This window comes from Cynoglossus semilaevis, chromosome 18, assembly GCF_000523025.1.
Source record: "Cynoglossus semilaevis isolate Cse_v1.0 chromosome 18, Cse_v1.0, whole genome shotgun sequence".
NCBI classification, from domain to species: domain Eukaryota; kingdom Metazoa; phylum Chordata; class Actinopteri; order Pleuronectiformes; family Cynoglossidae; genus Cynoglossus; species Cynoglossus semilaevis.
The window spans coordinates 10,190,768-10,211,555 of NC_024324.1; the positions used below are offsets into that span (position 1 = coordinate 10,190,768).

Consider the following 20,788-nt stretch of genomic DNA (forward strand, 5'->3'; position numbering starts at 1 on the left):
TGTTTGTTTGATAAACAAGAGCAATATTTCCGGTTTAATTTAAATGTCCTCTCTTGCTACTTATGCGCAAACTATCGAGAGAAATTGCGTAAATTTAAAGGTCCCGCAGTGTAAATTATCGTTAATGCAGAACGATTTTGTAGAACTGAAGAAATTTACTTAGGTGCAATAACAGAAAACCATCCTCAAAGTTTAATTCTTACCTTTTGATTTTTCAAACATTTGTCTTTTCCGGACGAGCCATCCGCTGTACTGTCCACAGATATGAAAACCCTTGGCCGTAGCACACGCTAGCGGCTAGCAGGTTAACGTGACGACAAAAAAGTTTAGCTAGAAAAAAACTAACGCACTAGTGTCCATAAAATGGCTGAATATCAATAGAAACTACTTCATTATGTAGCTAAAACGTTAAAAGTTTGTTTGTGTCAAGTTATCTTCCCTTCGTAACATCCACGCACACTCGACAACGACCTAAATTTTGTTTGTTTGAAAAACAAGAGCGAGCATTTCCGGTATAATTTACAAGCTGTTGCTACGCATGCGCAGATTAGGGAGAAGAAATGACGTCAATTTAACTATTAACGTGAAAGAATCTGTAGCTGTGTGTACAAATTTATAGAAATTTAAAGAGAAACATAAATAATTAGAGAACATATGATAAGTTTCTTAATAACATTTTAGATCTCCAATCAAACATGGATCTTGATAAAATAAATGATCAGAAATATTTGTATTTTTTATTATATTTTCCATATCTTTCCATTAACATCAAACAAGGTTAGTCAAAATATTTTAAGACAGACTACTAAAACTAAATGAACCCTATGTGCAGCTTACGTAAATCCCAGTCATTTTTGTTTCAGTGTGATTAAACTAGTTATCTAGTATATGGATTCATGATAAATTAGAAAACAATAAATGAGAATTCTCGGTCTAATTAGCCTTCTTTCAACACTTGTAAGAAAATCACTTATACTCAGTTATTTTAAACTATGATCTGTCCAAATCTGGTTTTCTTTATTATTTCTTTATTATTATTATCTTAAATATTCCGGAAGACTTCAATTTATTTAGTTTCAAATAAAAACAAAATCACTGTTGCTGGTCTAATTTCACTGTTTCACTATAGAAACAGTCATTTTTTTATTCAGAATCTATGTCTGATACCTATTTGTGGGCCCCATACCCATGTTTGTGACTATTTTAATATACACCCAACAGAAACCCAACCTCTAGTTGTCGAAAATGACCTTGATCTGTCCACACGCAACAACTAAGACTTGCTTTAACCGCGTGGTCCTTTTCAAACAAGAACAACGAGAGAAATTAAACATGATTTCAGAGAGTTTAAACTCCCTCACCCTCCTGAGCCAGCTCAGCTGCTCTGTGTGCCTCCCGCGGTCACGTGACTCCGGGATGAGCCAGATTAACGGTTCTCTGTCCGTTCACTCACTCAAGCATCGATTCAAACAGACGGTGTATGTAACGGTCCTAACACGCAAGTAAGCAGGACAGCTATTGTTCCGATCTAACTGTTTAACTTCAACATTATTCATTTTCGTCCAGCATTCATGAACTAGAAAGTCCTTTTTTCAGAAGGAACAAAGATGATTTTGCCGTGGGAGCGGTGGTACTCGACGAGCTGCTGCCTCTGCTGCCATGTACGAACGGGCACCATCATTCTGGGAATATGGTACATGGTGAGTAACACTGATCACCAAAATACACAAATATGGGCGAGGGATCGTCAGATTGAGTGTCAAGTGCTGTTGAGTTTTGCAGCTCAAAGCTAAGCGCTAGCTACTGTTACTGCTGCTGTTTTCTTTCCATTTTTATCTTGCTCTGTTTTTTTTGTTTGTTTGTCACTTCAAACATGTCCTCAGTTACCATTGATAACAGCTCATTCTAACGGCATCCTGCTTATTTGTCAATATAACAACATTATCAGCCTGTTGTTACCATGTTTGTAACGGTCAATCAACGTGACCAAGGCGTTCAGTTTCCCTATAACACCAAATTATCCAACTCCTACAATTTAAAACAGTCAGAAAGAACTGGGTCACGAATTTTGGGAGGTCATTAAATAGCTGTTTCTTTTTATTAGCTTTTGCTTTCACTGAGAAATGTGTAGAGATGATGAAGTGATGCATCAGATATCTCCGAATTTAATTCAGGTCTTCGATATATTGTCCAAAAAAATAATAAATTGGATTAAAATGTTTTTAGAAAATATTTAGAAGCTAGAGATTTGGAATTTTTCTTTAACTTCTGATAATATAAAATTTAGTATTTAAAGTATTTAAAGTTAAATATTTATCTAAGTATTACTATTAAAAATGTACAAAATTTGGACACGCCACACTACCTGAGTCATTGTGAAACTGAGTGGTATAACCTCATTTGTTTGTGCGTACTCACTACTTTAATATCAGCTGCTGACTTTGGCAATCTGAGTTCACTCATCCCAATTCTGTCAGGCTAAATAATACATTTTTAATTATACCAGGTGGTGTCTTTAGGTATTGCAAAAAAAACCAAAAAAAAAACATGATGCTTGTTACTTCTATATTAGATTAAAAAGGGACAGAGATGATATTTTTGGCAATGTTATGCATAAAACCAGACGAGAAACAGGAAAGAGCAACTTTGTAAAAAATAAATTAATTATTACAAATGATTTATGTAAGGATAGGAGGCTTTGCACTCTGGTCTCTTTAGACCAGGTTGCCTCAGTAAGCCATCACCTAACCCCAAAGACCCGCCTCCATTTTGGTAACTAACCAGCAGTCAGCATTGCAGGATTGTTAATAAGCCTTTGAATGGAGAGGACTTACTGATAATTTATAACAAAGCGCTTTTGGTGAGAGAAGATAAGGCAGCAAGAAAAGAAAACACATTTAAAGTCAATCATTGGAATCTTAAAATCGATCTAGATGCATTCAGTGACGTAGTAACCTCCCCAGCCCATTTGGCTCGACTTGTATTTATGCTGCTCTATTCTATATATAGATATTTTGTTTCCGTTTTTACTCACAGGATAACGTAAGTCATAAACATAGTTCAGTAAGCTCGGTAAATCCATGACCTTTCGTAAGTGTTAGTCCCCTGAGTCTTTTTGACCTTTCTGATAATCATTTGTGTGCTGACAAACTCTGTTAAGACAAAACCCAGGAGAAGACATTCACAATTAGATTTTAGATTTTTTACTGCAAACAGTACTGATGAGCTGTATGATCCAATAGTAATGTGATCTTCTTTGTACTTATCACAAATTAGTAATACATTTATAAATAGATGTGAATGTACTTTTTAATGCCAACATAAAATTTAACATTGATTCCTTTTTCCCGCAGCTCATCAATGCGGTGGTCCTACTCATCCTGCTGTCAGCTCTCTATGACCCAGTTCAGTACCGCTACCACCTTACCAGCTCTGAGCTGGGCACTGACATTGATGTCATGGACGATGCAAGTGAGTATAGCTAATCCCCACACTGTTACATATCCAGCCTGGTACAAATGATCCAGCAGTAAGCAATTTATTGTGCAATCAGAACAGGGCTGTCTCATCGTCTATTTATTTTAATTTAAATTGTAGAAAATTAAAATTTAAACAAAAAGAACTGAGCTTAAAAGACTTTCTGAAGTACATTAGGTGCCCTCTTCTGAATCCAGTGCCCTCTTCTGAATTCAGAAGAGGGCGCTGTAAAGTTAGCTTGAACTTGGAGTTCTTCAGCAACACCAAAAAAAAAACAATAACATTATGTTGTCCAGCTGTTATTTAATGAGACAAACGCAAAGAACCAGTTTTTGTATGGATATAAACAGTGGCTGGGGTTGTACTTTACAGTAAAACAGCAACTTCACTGCATATAAACAACACTGCTTGTTTGTTGTTGTTTGTACTAAGACAATTCAGGCATCCTACTATGATTAACTTCTGGACCACCACAGCTACAGTCCGCAGTTTTACAATTAATGCCCTTCCAGACACAACCTGAGCAGGTCTCATCAAACCCAGAACTTAATTCATGGCTGGAGGGTCTCCTAAGACTGTCCCACTGCAGCCCCAGCCTGCATACTATATTATTAATGTGTCACTTTACATAGTGCATACATTAGATTTTCATTAAAATGTCTTTAAAATAGTGATAAAGTGCACTGTTACAAAACCATGACACTAAACTATTATTCCTCAGAGTCATGTCGGAAAGCTTGGTTATGCTACATTTTCGGCTAAGGGAGCTCATTAAAATCAGCATAGTGTGTTTCTGCATCTGTAACATCAGCTCTCCTGTCTGCTCATCACCACTCTTCGCTGAATGCTGCTCTCAGCACAGTCATACAGTAAGCTGAGTAGGCTCCACACCATAGAGAACAAATCAGAGTGCATGTGCATTTTCAGTGTTTCCCCTCCAGCAGCGATCATTATCATCATCACCATCACAGTTCCCTCTGGAACACCACAGACCCAGGCACTGTCACTGGCTACAAACCACCGCTCCTATTCTCCAGTGGATTAAAACTACAACAAATGTTATCCTGCCAACAGCGGTGTCCCTTCTGCAACATAAGTCAGAAGTTGTCATTTGTCAAACCCTGTCATCATTTATATATGCATGCTTACAATGAATGCAATCATAGTTAAAACAAATTGGGGCATTACATGGTGTCAACAATGTTTTAATTGCTGTTGTTAGATGTAAAGAAAACCCAAATAAGCAGTGACTCCAGTGTGTTAGTGTGGCTCTAGTATCAGTTTTATCAAACTGCAAATAAAAATATCTTCCTTCCACTGCTGCAGGGACTCATTAGTCATTTTTCAGCTGTAATATGATATAGAAATATAGAATATAGAAAATTGTTGTTTCTTTTTTTGTCTCTTTTTTTTTTTTTTGTCAAATTCAGCTCCACTTGCATAACAACGATCCACGTGTTGGACATGGCAGACAGATTCTGTGCCTAAAAGGTGTCTGTGCTTTCTCTCTGCAGACATCTGCATAGCTACTGCAATATCTTTACTCATGATTCTCATATGTGGCATGGCAACATATGGTGCTTACAAGGTAAATAAACAACATTTCCGTCCAGACATGATCAATATTCATGGACAGAAAATATTTTTTTATTGTGTGTGTCCTTTGAAGCAACATGCTGCTTGGATTATTCCATTCTTCTGCTACCAAGTCTTTGACTTTGCCCTTAATACACTGGTAGCCATAAGTGTGGTGGTTTATCCCAATACAGTGCAGGACTACCTCCAGCAGCTGGTGAGTATTACTGTGTAATACTATTTCAAATACAACTACAAAAAAAAACAGCATCTCATATAGCTCAACATGTTTTAAATTGGGAAACAGGATAATAAAAGTTTTTGAGTCCAGTTGAATGTGTAAATCTGATAGTTTTAACATGTAATGCAGTTAGAACTGGATTTGCATCATAGCTTCCAAACTACTTTTAAGTTACGTAAATAATTGTTTTTGTTTTTTAAATGATGCATTACTGCATGACAGTTCAGGTCAAGTCAATTTTAACTGCAACTTACTGTGTATTCATTTCTGTTTTTCACATTTCCTTTTTCTGTCCTTTCCCTGCTTTTATTTGTAATTTTTTTCTTTACCTAAATTTACCTCCTCCTCTCTTTTCAGCCAGGGACATTCCCTTACAAAGAGGACATCATGTCCACCAACAACTTGTGCCTAGTTTTTGCAGTCCTCCTCTTCATCGGCTGCATCCTCTCCTTCAAGGTAAGCTGACAAAGGGTCCGTGCGTTGCTGCACGAGCTCCTATTCTGCAGAGTTTTTGTCTTTTTTATTGTCTCTGCAGTGATGTCAGCTGTGACTGAAGGTGTTGGTTTTCAGTTTGTCCACCATTACATTGGTTTTATGATTGTGAACACAATTTCTTAGGTACATCCTGCAGGGGTTTCTTTTATTTTCTTTCACACTGAGCACAAAGTACCTGGTCAATAAACAAATTACATTTCTGAAGAATATACTCGTTAGCACTGTGCACGTGTGTCCACGTGTTATATCTGAGAAATGCCTCATCTTTAAACATGCTGTTGTACGAATGTTTACCTGCAGTAAATAACAGGTTCAGATAATAATGGTGTACGGTCAAATCCTGTTAAACCACTCACTTACATTAGTACCACTAAATCTAAAACACAGTCACCCAACAGGAACAGACATCAAGATTCACTTGTCGGACCACGTGAATATGCGACACATCATTACACAGATCTTACTCTTTGTTCAGTCATAAACTGCTTCTTTTTATAGATTTTCCTCATCACTTGGCAATCTGATTAAAGCAATTACATTTCACTCACACACATTTCAGGCCACACTGCAACATACGGCATATATAATGAATCTGCCAGTGTGAACCTTTCCATCATCAATGTTCTCCATGAGATTATCACACAGCCAGTGAACATTGGGTCGGGGACGACAGGAAACCCACTCCTGTCAGGCTAATTCCCCTTTGCCGCATGGATGGTTCAGTGGACTCAGCGTTGCTCCAAGGCTATAGGACAGGATGTGATAGGATGTTGCAGTCAACTGTACAATCAAATCAAGCTTTTTCACCTCTAAGCTTAGACCGCAAAATGTTGAGATATCTACCATCAGCTCTGAGGCTTCATGACAGGAAGCAGCCACCGGAGGACACTACCAGACTCAGAGTTTTAAATGTCATGACTGAGGCTGCGTCACAACAAAGTGCATGTTATGATTCAACCGCACGTTTCTCTTAAACTCAATAATAAAGATCTGATATAGATGTGGGGTTCCTCAGCGTATTCTTGACATTTTCAAGTGAAGGAAATCAATAGAACTCTTTTATACTAATGGCCTGCACACAGTGTACTGGGCACTCTAACTTGTGGCGATTATAGTTAAGTCACTCTCTTGGAAATGAAGCAGATCTGAAATCTGAAAGACACATCACGCTCTCTGCACAGAGGCTGCAGCTGTTGGAGTTCCTTTTGAACCAGCATCCTTCCACTCAACTGCACTTGGCATAAATGTCTTACAGACGGGACAGGAAGGGAAAGGAGCTGGAGGAAGAAAAGATAGGAGATGAGGTTAGAAACAGATAACCAATGAGAAAGATTAGAGAAGAGGAGTATAGCATTTTGGGTGAGGGAGAATATTGTCCTTTCTAGTTTCTGTCCATCTAATCACTGCATTTTTGCATTTTGTCATATTCAGTTTTACAGTATGTGCCTAATACAACAACTAATACAACAATCTATTAACAAAGAACTACAGTTTTGTTTTACAGCTGCAGTTTTGCATTCAATTGTGTGCTGTGTTTATGCAGTGTTTAAATTGATCTCAGTTCTACAGCTAGTGTCACACAAATAGAGCAGGTCAAATCAGCAGATGGTAAAGTGATTTGCCAGCAGTCCTACGGGCTTCCTGGTTGGTTGCTTCTATGGCTGGCGAAGGTACCGACTCAGTAGGCTAATCACACATCCACACAATGACTCTCCTGTTACTCTGCCAAGTCAGACAAAACCTCAACCTCAGTGAAGGAAAAGCCCTGCCAGTGAAAAGAAAAGCCGGAAACGTCCACACACACACTCAGTATAGTTTATATATTTTTCAGTAATTGGAATGAATAGCCATGTGTCCCCGTCTGTCTTTATTCTCACAGAGGAGGTGGACACAACACAGTCCTGAAGGTAATGGTGTGTTCAAGGATGTGTTATAGCCGTCCTCCTCCGTAACCTCAATAAATGGATGAGATCATAGTGAGCAGCAGCCTTAATAATGAAAAGTGGACAGGATGTATCCTGAGGTCACCGTGTCCTCTCTGTTTCACCTCTCTGGGACAGGCCTACCTGATTGGATGTGTGTGGAACTGCTACCGATACGTCAGTGGCAGGGGAACCACGGAGGTCCTGGTTTACGTCACCACCAACGATACCACGGTGAGTCCTCAAACTAACCTGCCAACGCTGCACCACAAAGACAGACTAGACTCCACGTCACCAGACTGCAATGTAACTGCTGTTGCGGTATGGATTTTTAAATTTGGTATGACTCACATGCTCTTGGTTAACTATTGTTAAATGTTGTAAAAATATGACATCACCACTGTCTGAACATGTACTACTGTAGTTACGGTAGTAAAATCCAGAAAAACTAAAATACTACAATATAAATAGGTTTATTTTTGTATGTCACTGCAGTCCAAAGAACTAACACCACTGACTTTTTAAAGTTTTACTAAAAATTTAAATCGCATAATAACTGTTACTGTGTTTACAGCTATAAAAATGGAATTGTGTTTTTCAAAAGGTAAATAAAAAAAATCACAAAATTACAATTTCAATTTGTGGTAGATCCAACTTTAGACTTAGTTAAATAACTTGTTAGTCATTCAGTAGGTCATGTGGTCAAAATAGCAGGCGTCATTATTTGCCCTACTCTGATTGGCTAACTCAGACAAGCTCAACTGAGCAAGCAAGAGGCAAAATGGAGGCAATGATGCACTAGCCATAGCTAAATTTGTCAACATCTGTGTTAATGCACAGAATTGCATCCTATATATTTACATTGTGTTTGAAAGCCGTCCTTCTTAACTCTGAGTCAGTAGGTTTAGCACAGTCATGGTTTCCAGTCGTCCGTCTGTGTCCATCCATAATCCTCAACACTCATACGTAAGACATTAATCCCATCTGTCTCCTGTCCTCTGTTTCCTCAGTACACACCACCTCATCACTGTCCTTGTATTGTTGTGTCCCAGGGCCACTGCTGACGTTTTTCTTTTTAACCTTATGAAACAGACACCACCACAGGGCAAGAGCTCAACCAGCTGACGCTGAATTTGTTGTTTCTAATGCAAATGCTGCCATATGTGATGTTTGGTTCAGATAAAGAGGACTACTGTCATACAGGAGAAATTTAGAAAACTTAAATGTATCAGCCTGGAGGAGTGATTGACAGCACTGTTGTGGAAACATCTATAAAAAATTATGGGATCTAAAAGTTTGAAGATGTTATTAAGAGAGAATTCACTAGAGGGACTATTATATTATAATATTTCTACAGTACAATATCCTTTTATTCTATGAAACATCTTTACATTTTGGGACAAATCACCAGTCTGTCAGGACACGCAGGCTTCACAGCTGCATCTGAACTGCACCAGTTGTCTACACTTACAGCAGAAATAACAACATGGAAAAAGATGCAGTCCATATTCTAATAAATGGCAATGACAAATGCGTATAAGAACTCAGCAGAGCGTGAAAAACACTCCATCACTCTCTACTGTTAGAACCCCCTCCTCACTGTGTCTAAATGGCTTCTTACAGCCTCGGACATCAAGTACCCAGCTGCTTATCTGCTCTGCTTTTATATAAATGCCATTAAAATGCACCAGGGTCGTCCCTCTTCCTCACTTTAACCCTCCTCCACCCCCTCCTGCTTGCTCTCACCCTCTCTCTCGCCCTCTCTCCACATATCTCTGTCCTTCCCTGTCTCTTCTGGACATGTTACATAATAGTCTGCTTGTCCACTTCATTTCCAGTCCAACATGTGATGTGTTCGCTGGGCCTCCCTGGCTGGTTCACATCTCCATCCCCTCTGGGAATATTCTCCCTCTCTCTCTCTCCCCCAGTGTGTTAGCAGCAGGCTGGTTTTATAACAGCGTTTACAGAGATGGACTGGCCGTGTGTGTTGGTGTACACACCACAGTGGCCCTCGGTGATTTCTATAGAATGAAGGACAAAGTTTAAAAGAACTGGTTGGAAACACGCCACAGTGACTAGAGCTGCTGTAGGGGCAATCTCAGAGTTAACATACGCTTCCTGTTCCTTGCTTCTAATAATCCTTTGCATTTATCACTTTAGGTTCTTCTCCCACCGTATGAGGAAGCCATTGCCATCCCGCCCAAGGATCCCCCCCCTCAATATATGGGGGCATGAGTGATGTTCTCACTGCTGGAACCTTTATCCTACAACCACCTTTGTACTCTCACCACATCTCTCTTCAACTGTAGGATCTTTTTTGTGGCTAAATAGAAGCAACAAAGTCTTAAAAGCTGGTTTCACCTTGGATTCCTGCCACCTGTAGATTTTGTGATTCTGAGCCAGTGTTGTCATCAACTTTGCCCTTCATCTGTCAGTTGCCTACAACCCATTGTCCTCCCTTCTCCTCAAAGGACAGCTACTTTGGGGACATTCCCTGACCAACACCTAGCCCTCTGCTTGGTAGCTGCTGACTCCCTGGCAGCATCTGAGCTCTTGAACACCCCTGTCCCAGATTAGTTTGCAATTCAACTTTGAGTGAAATGTGGCCACCAACTGTTAACCCCCCAATACTGTGAATCTCCCTCGTGGTCTTGTACGGGAAAAAAAAACTACCTAAAGAGATGGTGAAGGAATTAGAGCCGGGAAGCAACAAATGATCAGTTATGCAAGAGCACTTTTCGTCAGAAACGGACTACGTTCCTTCATTGAATGTAATGTCGGGGGTCTTTTTTTGTAAGACTTTTTGTATAACAGTGAAAACTGAGAGAGAAATATGTGAAATGTGAAAGCTGTCCTGTTGTGATATTAAAAATATATGTGTATAGATGTAGCTGGTCCTGCAGGATATTATATAAGAAAAAAAAATCATTGACCAATAATGTCTTCCTGCTGTAGTATTCTGTCTGTAATCCTGTTAACCAATCAACTGCAAGTCAAAAACTGCCCAAACAATGACTTTCTAACCACAGCCTCCCAAAATTACCTTTCCACAGCCTTCTGTTATCTGTGAAGACATTAATGCAGCTACAGCGTAATGTCCAACTGTTCAGCAACAACATACTGCAGATGAACATTTGTGCTACTGTTTTTAAAACAGTCTGGCTGTTCCAATGCTCACCTCTGGCTAATAAAGCTTGAAAGCATGTTTTGCACCACTGAGCATCCTCAACATGTTCTTACAAATGCTATGAAACATGTCTTTGTTCCTAAAGAGATATTGAGTGATTGTATCGGTCAGTCATTGTGAAAACCACATAAACCTAGTGTTTGTACTGTTTGTTATAGACTGTACAAGTTCATGTTGCTTCACATTTGCAAAGCTATTTTGAGCATTTCAAGTGAAATCTGTCCCCATGTTTGGGCTGTTGTACAACCAGGCTGTGGTCACTAAAGATATGAAAAAGGTTCAGAGTCAAGATTTCTCCTTGAACACACACATACTTTACAAGTAGATACACATACAAAAGACAACACACACACACACAAAAAAGTTTCAACCTGTGGTAACATTTGTCTGTGTGTAGATGTAGATGCAATTGTTTTTACAAGACAGACTGAACGTGTTCCTGTAAAGTCAGTGTGACGTGCTACTGTGCATTCAGATGCTGTATCTGTGCGGTTGTATGAGTGAGTGAGTGTGTATGTGTCATTATGTGATCTCAAGCTTCCATTGTATGTATTGGAAAAATCTTTAATACTATGTTGAGTCTGTTTCTGTATTGGTGACCTGTTTGGAAATTGATGATGGATGGGGATTTAAAAAAAGTACTGCATAGTAGCACAAATCTATACAGAGTACAAGGAGCCAGAGTTTTCCCACGTTTTATACCACGTTATAGTAAATCAGACGAGTCTTAATCATAAATAATCCTACTCTTTCCAATAATTTCCAAGTACAAATTAAATGTAACAGAGTTTCTATGCAGTAGAGACCTGTAAATACATGTACCATAAGTAGTAGTTTATTTGATACTAATACTGTAGTTGGTGATGCAGCCCACTGTTGGGCTTCATCATCATCATCCCTGTGTGAGTTATGACCATGGCTGCTGCAAATCCAACAACACTGAACGACAGAAGCCTCCAATCAAATCAGTAATATGACTTAATCGAGAAACTTTAAGCCCAGTCCTGTGGGGATTAGAGAATCTGTATGGTTTGTTAGAATCACTCCAGACTGTCCTTCAATGCTTCTCCTCCTCTTGTTGGATCTGCATGAGATCATGTCTTCAATTCTCAACAATAAAAAGTCAAATTAACCCACATCTGGAGTTCTTTGTCTGGTGTCTTAATATTTTCATGTCTAATAAAAAAAATCCAGTGTGCAGCATTTAAATGACAGATGGACCATTCAGAGTTTTTTGTAGTTATACACTGATGAGTGACTCCTGCTGCCCTCACAGATCGACTCTCCTCGATGAACTGCAGATCAACAACAGTGCAGCACTGCTCTGAAACAAAGCCTGGATTTACCTCTGGGCTGACAGTGATACATTAGACAGACAAACCACTTCACCTACTTCCTGCCTGTGGAACACTACAAATAGGAACAATGCAACAAATGCACAACAAAGTGGGTCACGTCTGCTCTCTGCTTCTGTTCAAATTATTAGGGATGTAAAAAATGAAGGCTGCATAGAGAGAAGGAAGAAATAATAGTAATCGTACTTAAATGACTTTAATAGTCACAGTAGTTGGTTTAGTTTACTGTTCCCGATTTGACTACATTATAATATCATATAGTTAAAATATATATGACAAAAGTTGGGAGAAAAGCTACTAAAAGACAGTCAACAAATGTGACATCTTAGCCACTCAACCACTAAAAAGCAAATTCAGAAAGTGCCAAATTAGACAACGCATACCTGAGGGTTAGCTTAAAAGTTGCTCCAAACAATAGCCAATTAACAGCTAAATGTTAGCCCAGAAGGACATTCAGTCACCAGAAATGACATATGCTTAAAAATTGGAAAAGGTGAGCAAAACAGTTAGCCTAGAAAATACTGAGTTACATCAACAACAGAAAGGAAGCACAAAAACAACTCTGCAATGAATAGAAGACAGAAGTCCCTGAACAGCAGAACACCAAAGACAACAGCCATGTAAAAGAGCAGAGCTCTGAATGGATTGACTTCTATTTTAAAGTTGTCCTTATTTAATAATCTGCTGCACGTGGGGGAAAAAAAGATCATGCAGGATAATTTGATTCTGTATAACAGGGAACAATGACTACGGATTAGAGAAAGAGTGAGTGGACTAAACTGGGCCAAACCAGGATGATAGATAAAGGTTGGAGACAAATCTCCCGAGGTACTAGGTCCTCAGTCTTCTCTGGAGAACATCTCACATCCTGGTCTTCAGTTCACTACAATCATTTTCAATTAAACTTAAAGTGATTAAAGCCTAGTGTAGATGCTATGTGAAGTAAAATATTTTTAACAGTACATATTGACTCATAGTATATCTGGAGGAATCAGAAGCAGCGACTTACAAGGTCTTCATTACAGTCAACAAGCTACAGATGAAGCAGCTGAAAGGATTATGTAGGGGGACTACCGGTAAAAACAACAACAACAACAAAAAAAACAACCTTAATATCAGCTGTTGTGTAATTGACACAGCTACGTGATGATACGCAGACAGCTGGTCGACACATGAACTGATAATCCCGTCATCAACTTCGAGACAAGTCAGTACTGTTTGATATTTAGAGTTTCTTTTCTTTTACGTTTTTACAATACAGTACAGAAAAGTACACAAAGCGACAAACAGTAGTAACTGGAAACAGATAACAGTACTGCCCTCTTGTGGACACAAGCAGGACCAACACCTCGTTTGGTCTGCGTTTTCTATTGCAAACGACAAACAGTAGTAACTGGAAACAGGAAACACTGCTGCCCTCTTGTGGACACAAGCAGGACCAACACCTCGCTTGGCGTTTTCTATTGCCCATTCCACTGGTTGGTTAAGAGTTCAACATTCAAACATTTTACATTTTGAGACAAAAACTCAAAGTGCAAAGTGGTTGAACTAACAGTAGAAATAACGTGGTTTAACCCATGGACAGCGAGTGAAAATAGTGATCTGGGAAAAAAAACAGAAGAGGAAAATGAACTGTTAACTCTTTATTTATATAACAACAGGGTCAGGGTACCAGTTCTACTGAGCCTGTGGCTGCTGGTCGGGCATACTCCTGATGATGTCAGAATCGCCTGTGAATAGAAGACCAGAAGACAATGGGTCACAACATTTGAAAAAAATAAAACTTATCACTAAGCACTAATGCACACAGTAAAATCATCTGATTTGGTGAAAGACAAAAATAAATATATACACATACTACAAGACCAATGTTATTCATCAATACATTTTATTTCAAGCTCAGGGAACTCAGTGACTTCACAGCAGACACTCACCAGGATCAATGATGGCCAGTGTGCACACCCTGTAGTATTTACCACAAGCGGTGCCAAGCTCAATGTTGTTTCCACTGTAGTGGTGGACACCGGTCTTGGCCAGCATGGCGTAGTACTCAATCTCTGATTTCCTAAACACAGCAGTGCAGAAATAAAAACGTCATGAAAGAGTAAAGGACCAGAAATAAATAAACAAACATCTAGTATATAACATCGGTCCCTACAGTAAACATGACAGAGTTACTTATTTGATTACTATTTCAGAATCCTTGTCAGTCAATCAGTCAGTAATATTGACATCAGTCAATGTCAATATTATCAATCAACAATTTTCTACAGCACGTTACAACACCTCAAAGTTGAACAAAGTGCTTCACAGGGCATCAATTAGAATGAATTCAAACAGGAACAAACAAAATTAAACCAGAAGACAATACATCATATAGATATAGTATAATATATATATAGAAAAATACACGAGAACAATTCAAAGAGCTACAGAATTCGAAGACAACTTTAAAACTTAGTTAACCATTGTACAGGGACAGACTAGTTTCTACAGACAACTGCCTAATCCATGTTAAACCATATAATTACTATCACAATAACTAAAAATTCTGTCCACTGTCTACTAGATGTAATTAACTCTCTAATTAAATGTTGGTGAGTTTTAGAGCAGTTTTATGACAAGTATAACAACACTTAAATCTATATTTAATAATCACATATGAAATGACCTAACACATTTTGCACTGTCAACAACTCAGCTGTTGTAAACACTTTAGACATTGTGGTAATTGAATAACTCATAGGTCAGTGTAAGCTTTAGAGAACATACTTCAATAGTTAAAGGAAGGTTTAACTATCAACGGACCTCTTCACATCACTGTTTTCTCATCTTTGATTAAACATGGGTTCGTTCACAACACACTGTCTGCTACAATAACGACGTCACATCATAGACAGATTATATGACAGATTTAAGATCCAAATCTTAAATTAAATAAATAATTTAATTAAATTAGATGACTGTCCTTTTCGACTCACCTGAGGGCAGGGCAGTTGTTGGCCAGGATGACCAGCTTGGCTTTTCCCTGACGGATCATCTTTTGGGACTGTTTGTAGCCCAGCACGTATTTCCCACTTTTCATCACCAGCTGGAGACGGGAGTTGATGGACTCCAAGGACTTTTTCTGGACATAGAAACACATGTACCGTCAGGGACAGCGCCCAATTGGCACGAAAGCCGTAGCAGACACAGTTATTTTGAAATACATTTTGTGACCATCAATTTGTGCCCAAACACAGGATAGAAAGGGTCGTTTTTAAGTACATACCTTTCAGTAAGAGTACAATCTCAGACACTTAAGTGCGAAGTTAGCATTAGCCAGTTAGCTCGACAACGTAAATGTATGTGCACACGTTAGAGAACAAACGTGTTAACAGTGAGAGGTTAAAATGCAACAATCCAACGCGTATAATTAATCATCGCGTGTCAACGCTTAGTAATAATTATATAAAGACTTTCTGAGCCTGTTAATGGGCCCTGACATATAAACGCGTCCACGTGAAGCAGCGTGTGCCCCGGCCTCATTACACGGCACTCACCGTCTTCTTTGCTGCCACCATTTTTGCGGTTTAGTCCTTTTCGGCCAAACCTGCGAACACGGGAAGAGAGGAGAAGACATTCGTCAAAGAACTGATTGAAATAAAAGGTCAAAAATGTCGTGGAAAATGTTTCTTTTTAAAGTTAAAGGCAGAGCAATTCTTACTGTGAGCTAACTCCAATATGGCCTCGGAGAGAAAGGAAGTACCACAATGCCTTGCGTCGCTATCTTTAAGAGTGGGTGCGCAGAATCACATTGCGCATCAAAGTTACTGCAAAATGGTTTATGTGTATTTTCTTCTTGATTTTTTAAACAAATACTTTAAACTATGAGTCATTCCGCCATATAAAACAACATGTAATTAACAATTATATTTGAGAAACATGTTTCTACTTTCATGGAAACTTGTATAGTCATGCTTTAAACATGTGGAGTGGTTCATACTGTAAACAACGATGTTTTTATTGTACTTTTTTATCGCTCTTGATGCATACAAAAATGAAGCTCAGCTTTTCTGTCTGTCAAAAACATTTATCATCATCAACATCGACTGTAAAAGTAGACAGAAAAACTATTTCTAATAAAATAGAAATGGTTTGGGGGCCCTAAACGGAGGTTTTTAACTGGAAGCCCCCAATAATTGGGGTGTGGAGGGGGGTTATATGTCTTTGCAATATCTATGAATTAATTTGCACAGTGAGTGTCACTTTGGCTGTTAGATTAGTGTTTAATTTTGCAAGCAATACTTAGTTACTAAGCAGGCGGTTGCTGTTCTCTAACCCAACAATATCTCTTAGAAACAGCCAAGTTACAACACATAAACACAAGAAAGCGGAAAACGCAGGCGTCGGTACTTGGACGCAGTGCGTAATTACGCACGGAAGGTGTAGAGGAGAGAGTTTGGACCAGACTGTTTGTCGCTCTCCTCAGTGTGAACTTCTTTTCTCCTTTTACAGAGACGGCAGATACCTGTGCACGACGTCATCAGCGCAGCCTCAGCCTCAACTGTCATCTCCGAACACATCCGTCCAGTCCTCGGTGCGCACAGGACAGGATGGGATGCTCCACCAGTTCCCAGACTTCAGCGGTGGACACGACACGACCCGGTTCTAAGCCCGAGGAGAGCAACGGAGCCAGCACTACAGGTGACGTCACCGTTAAAACAGTTATGGTATCAATAACAATGCGACAAATATAGCTTTTAGGACATATGTCCTAAAAAATAATGATATTTAAACTGAAAACAATGATACAGAATGGAAGACTATTTTAAATTCCAAAATAAGTCTGGCATTCTGTTGTTTAGCATTTAAACATAATTAAAATATTTATATTTTGTGAATTAATAATTGCTATTTTAATGGACACATTGAGTTTGATGCCACCTGTTGAAGGAAATCCTCTGCTGGTGCTGTTACTGCTGCCATATTAGGTTGCATCCCAGGCTCAAATATATGATAGTGACCACTATTCTGATAAGCCCACTTGTGACACAGTCCACATGCAAATGGCCACCACAGAGTACCTCTGAGTACAGTATCTGGTTTCTGGTTTCTTTAGTGAACCACAGCTTCACGGCCACAGGATGGGAAAGTTTATAGACATTATTTAACACAGGGTTCTGGGCTCTGGCCTAACCTGAGAGACAGAAGGGGGGTGGAGGGGGTGGAGGGGGTGGGGGGGTGGAGGGGGTGGAGGGGGTGAAGGGGGTGGAATTATGTAAATAAGGCGCAGGAGCATGTGCCAGTTCCAGCACAGTGCCGTGAGAAGTCAGACTACAGGCACAAAGGCTTTGGAGCGCCAGAAGCCGGGGCCGTCGGTAGATGGCGGTAACCCAAGAAACCTGATCCAGCGGCTTCTCGGGCGCTCTGTCTCAGTTTGCAGGCTGTGGTTCAGAGATGACCGTTGAGCAGTGGAGGAAAAATGAATAGAGTATGTGCAGGACAGTGAGGGTGGAAGGGGTTAGAATTCTGAAGTGACGTAAAGAAACTCTGACCTCAATACAAAAAAAGAAAAACAAAACCCTCACTTTGCCGTCTTTATCATATTATTATTGATAAGGACACTGATAAGGATATTAGGTCAATCCCAAAATGACATTGACCAGTGTGCTGTGCCTGTTATCATCTTAGAGGTCAAATGGAAAAAGGCTCCCAGGTTTTCTTATTTTTGCCTGTCGCTCCCTTGTCACACCTTAGCCTGAAGAAGAAGATGATAATTAGTAAGCAAAGGAAGTTTCGTCCGTGACACTGTCGGACCGATGCTCCAGCAGAGTCTGTCCTCGATCCAAACACTGTCAAACTCACCCAGTGACCTGTTTTTCTCAAACATGTAAAACATTTTAATAATGATTTTCATAGAATTTTTTTTAACAAGGCACAAATATGCTATATATGCTTGTTTTCTGCATGCAAATGATCCCATACTTGCACAAACGTAAAATACATTACATACAGTACAGCAACATTTCAACATCACTTTGTTCTTTCTGTAAAATTAATTAATTGGTCTCTGGGTGTAAAGATATACTGAGCCGTTCCTTCAAATGACTTTTAGATGATGGCATGGCTGCTTTAATGCATGCAAATAGTGACTTGCAATTCAAATGTGAATGAAACAAAAAGGGCCGACAAGGAAGTGATACACAATGTCTGTGAACACATGGCAACCAGTCTTCAGAGCTGTTAACTCTTAACCAAGTGTTTGTTTTACCCCACACCAAGAAGGGACACATGGCAGAACCTTACTGTGGGTTTAGTCCCCTACACACATTGTCATTGAGCTCTGCTATTACAGTCATTATGGCCGACTCTTGTTGATGTTGATAGTAAAATATTTTAAACAAGCACAAAGGCGGAGCTTCATATTTAGGATAATTATATGTACATACAAATATTTAAAGTCATAAGATCAGTTAGCAAAAAGTAAATACAAAGACTTCTTCACTTTCACTTCTGTGCTAAGTATTGAAGGATTTGTATTTAATACGTGAGCATACAATCACAAGACCTCTATTTGGAGCCTTGTCTGTCCTTCATTTGAATAGTTTTGAGTATGTTGCTCCCATTTAGAAATATCTTTTAGATTATTTCACACTGATTAATAAGATTACAATACTTATGTAATATTGTAATTAACAGTTCTCTACAGTATGAATAAAGGGATCATCGATGGTTCACACCTAACAATCCAGAACTGCAACACATGTTGCCAAATGTTGTTAGACAGGTGAAGCCTTAACTGGCAACACCACATTTTGCCACCTAAGAGTAGAAGCTATGATAGGGCATAACAAATCTAGATGTAGTTGACCTCCCCCTTGTGGGGTGGCTTGTTAATACAATGTCAGGTGGGTGCCAGGAGGTTTGAATTCACTCAAGCTAAAGTGTGGGCTCCAAGTTCACAGACTGATTCTGTTTCTGTAACGGTCTGATAATAATTTACTGAGTAAAAACATGAATGTCCTCACCACTGTGTTCCTAACAGGAGCAGCCAATGAAAATGGTAACGTAGCTGAGGACAGTGCGACTCTTCCAGACCAAACGCCTGCACCTGTGCAGGAACCTGCTGTGGTGGCCACCACTGCACAGACCACCACCACCACCGCTGCTGCTGATCCACCACCAGCAGAGGCTCAGCCTGCAGCAGCCAGTCCACCTGCAGATGCAGCAACACCAGCAGTGGGCAGCACCACTGAGACGACAGCCAGCTCTCCAGAACCTGCAGCTGCAGCTACGGAACAAGGTACACAGGAAAAAGTGCAGTGACCATAAAAAATAGACCACAGTCCTGCAACATGTTGGAAGTTGTATGAAGTTGATCACAATCTGGTATCAGATTCTCTGTAGGAATGGAAGAATAAAAAAGCAAATGTTAATCTACAGATTTAAATGTCCTCCTTCAACAATGAAAAGGAATAAGTCATAGAATGTAAACCAACGGACAAGAAGAATTAATATTATCTGTCTTATTATTATCATCGGCCACATTTTAAGCCCTGACCACAGACCAGTTTTGGTGGTCAGTACAGTGTGTACCTCTGTGTGTGTGTGTGTCACAGAGACATTGTTGTCACCATTGTATCATTAAGGTGCAATTGGAGTCCACAGAGAAACTAGAGCACGCCAAGGGCAGGTTAGAGTGACGAAGGAGGTCAGGCTGCTGAGTCTTCCTGCTTCCATTTCACAGCCAATGAGGAGAGAGGATCTGGTGACACATTAACTGAGGGCAACATGGCAGAACAAAAACACTACTGAGGCTGTTAGCTGAGTTCCTCAATGTTTGGGCCAGAGACCCCCCTCCCCACATCAGTGGAGAATGTCTTTAAATACAAACTAAAATTAATCCAACACATTACAGCTTGTAGTGGCATTTATACACAATGCTGGACCCAGTTTGATTCAAAACAAAATTTCAGAAAATTATAAACTGTACTATTTAAGTCTTTTGTTTTGTTTTTTGTCAGGAAAAGCAGAGGCCACAGTGACTGAATCTGGACCCAAAACAGAGGAGGCTGGAGGTGAGATCTTCAGTTGTGGTTTCATTTATACTCTCTATGCAACGATAACATCTGTGCTCACTCTCCTCTCTTTGTGTTTCCAGCTCCCACTCAGTGAAGGGGAAATGAAATGACCAGATGAAAGTGTCTTCATTTTTTTTTTTTTCTTTGGATGCTCAAGTCAAAAGCGCTTATCTTTATGTTATGTTGCCAAGATGCCAAAATGTTTCTGCTTTCAAAACTGTACATACAACAGAGCTCAGCATTGAGTGAGTCTGTATTTTCAGGACACGACGTTGTCAACGTAACTTGTTACCTATGGATATTTGAATTTGTTACATGTATAGACCGTCTTATTAAAGCCCACGCTCTCTCCCTGAAGCTTTCTTTAAAGATGACATCTTTCTATGAACCACAAAGCCAAAATAAATCACACCATATAAAGGTTCTGTTTGCATAGCTGGCTTTGATCTTACAAATATGTTTGTGATGGATAT

At 39.5% G+C, this 20,788-nt stretch overlaps 3 protein-coding genes across 4 annotated transcripts; 2 read left to right on the forward strand and 1 right to left on the reverse strand.

Annotated features, from left to right (window-relative positions):
* The first annotated feature begins 1,169 nt into the window (after window positions 1-1,169).
* laptm4b (lysosomal protein transmembrane 4 beta) lies at window positions 1,170-12,033 on the forward strand. The gene is made up of 8 exons (XM_008331658.3): window positions 1,170-1,502; window positions 1,597-1,700; window positions 3,354-3,471; window positions 4,992-5,065; window positions 5,147-5,269; window positions 5,651-5,749; window positions 7,849-7,944; window positions 9,871-12,033. The coding sequence occupies exons 2-8, from the start codon at window positions 1,608-1,610 to the stop codon at window positions 9,943-9,945; spliced, it is 678 nt and encodes a 225-aa protein (XP_008329880.1). The 5' UTR covers window positions 1,170-1,502; window positions 1,597-1,607; the 3' UTR covers window positions 9,946-12,033.
* Window positions 12,034-13,880: 1,847 nt separating this feature from the next.
* On the reverse strand, window positions 13,881-16,047 carry rpl30 (ribosomal protein L30). The gene is made up of 5 exons (XM_008331659.3): window positions 15,959-16,047; window positions 15,795-15,844; window positions 15,234-15,379; window positions 14,187-14,317; window positions 13,881-13,982 (listed from the first exon to the last, which is right to left on the reverse strand). The coding sequence occupies exons 2-5, from the start codon at window positions 15,813-15,815 to the stop codon at window positions 13,930-13,932; spliced, it is 351 nt and encodes a 116-aa protein (XP_008329881.1). The 5' UTR covers window positions 15,816-15,844; window positions 15,959-16,047; the 3' UTR covers window positions 13,881-13,929.
* A 118-nt stretch (window positions 16,048-16,165) lies between these two features.
* Window positions 16,166-20,672, forward strand: LOC103394383 (arabinogalactan protein 1). 2 transcript variants are annotated; one of them, XM_008331669.3, is made up of 4 exons: window positions 16,216-16,938; window positions 19,280-19,537; window positions 20,259-20,312; window positions 20,396-20,672. In XM_008331669.3, exons 1-4 carry the CDS (start codon window positions 16,848-16,850, stop codon window positions 20,407-20,409), a joined length of 417 nt encoding a protein of 138 aa, XP_008329891.1. In that variant the 5' UTR covers window positions 16,216-16,847; the 3' UTR covers window positions 20,410-20,672. The 2 variants fall into 2 exon arrangements, with proteins under 2 accessions (XP_008329889.1, XP_008329891.1); XM_008331667.3 differs by having other exon boundaries at window positions 16,166-16,938; window positions 20,259-20,672.
* The last annotated feature ends 116 nt before the right edge of the window (window positions 20,673-20,788 follow it).

Excerpts from the sequence above, each read along its gene's own strand:
- rpl30 (XM_008331659.3), bottom strand. The coding sequence starts at position 15,815 with ATGGTGGCAGCAAAGAAGACG. Across the intron at positions 14,318-15,233 it reads AACAACTGCCCTGCCCTCAG|GAAATCAGAGATTGAGTACT; the intron begins GTGAGTCGAAAA and ends TGCTGTGTTTAG. Across the intron at positions 13,983-14,186 it reads ACTGGCCATCATTGATCCTG|GCGATTCTGACATCATCAGG; the intron begins GTGAGTGTCTGC and ends TTCTATTCACAG.
- laptm4b (XM_008331658.3), top strand. The coding sequence starts at position 1,608 with ATGATTTTGCCGTGGGAGCGGTGGTACTCGACGAGCTGCTGCCTCTGC. Across the intron at positions 3,472-4,991 it reads TGATGTCATGGACGATGCAA|ACATCTGCATAGCTACTGCA; the intron begins GTGAGTATAGCT and ends TTCTCTCTGCAG. Across the intron at positions 5,750-7,848 it reads GCTGCATCCTCTCCTTCAAG|GCCTACCTGATTGGATGTGT; the intron begins GTAAGCTGACAA and ends TCTCTGGGACAG.
- LOC103394383 (XM_008331667.3), top strand. The coding sequence starts at position 16,848 with ATGGGATGCTCCACCAGTTCCCAGACTTCAGCGGTGGACACGACACGA. Across the intron at positions 16,939-19,279 it reads CAACGGAGCCAGCACTACAG|GAGCAGCCAATGAAAATGGT; the intron begins GTGACGTCACCG and ends TGTTCCTAACAG. Across the intron at positions 19,538-20,258 it reads AGCTGCAGCTACGGAACAAG|GAAAAGCAGAGGCCACAGTG; the intron begins GTACACAGGAAA and ends GTTTTTTGTCAG.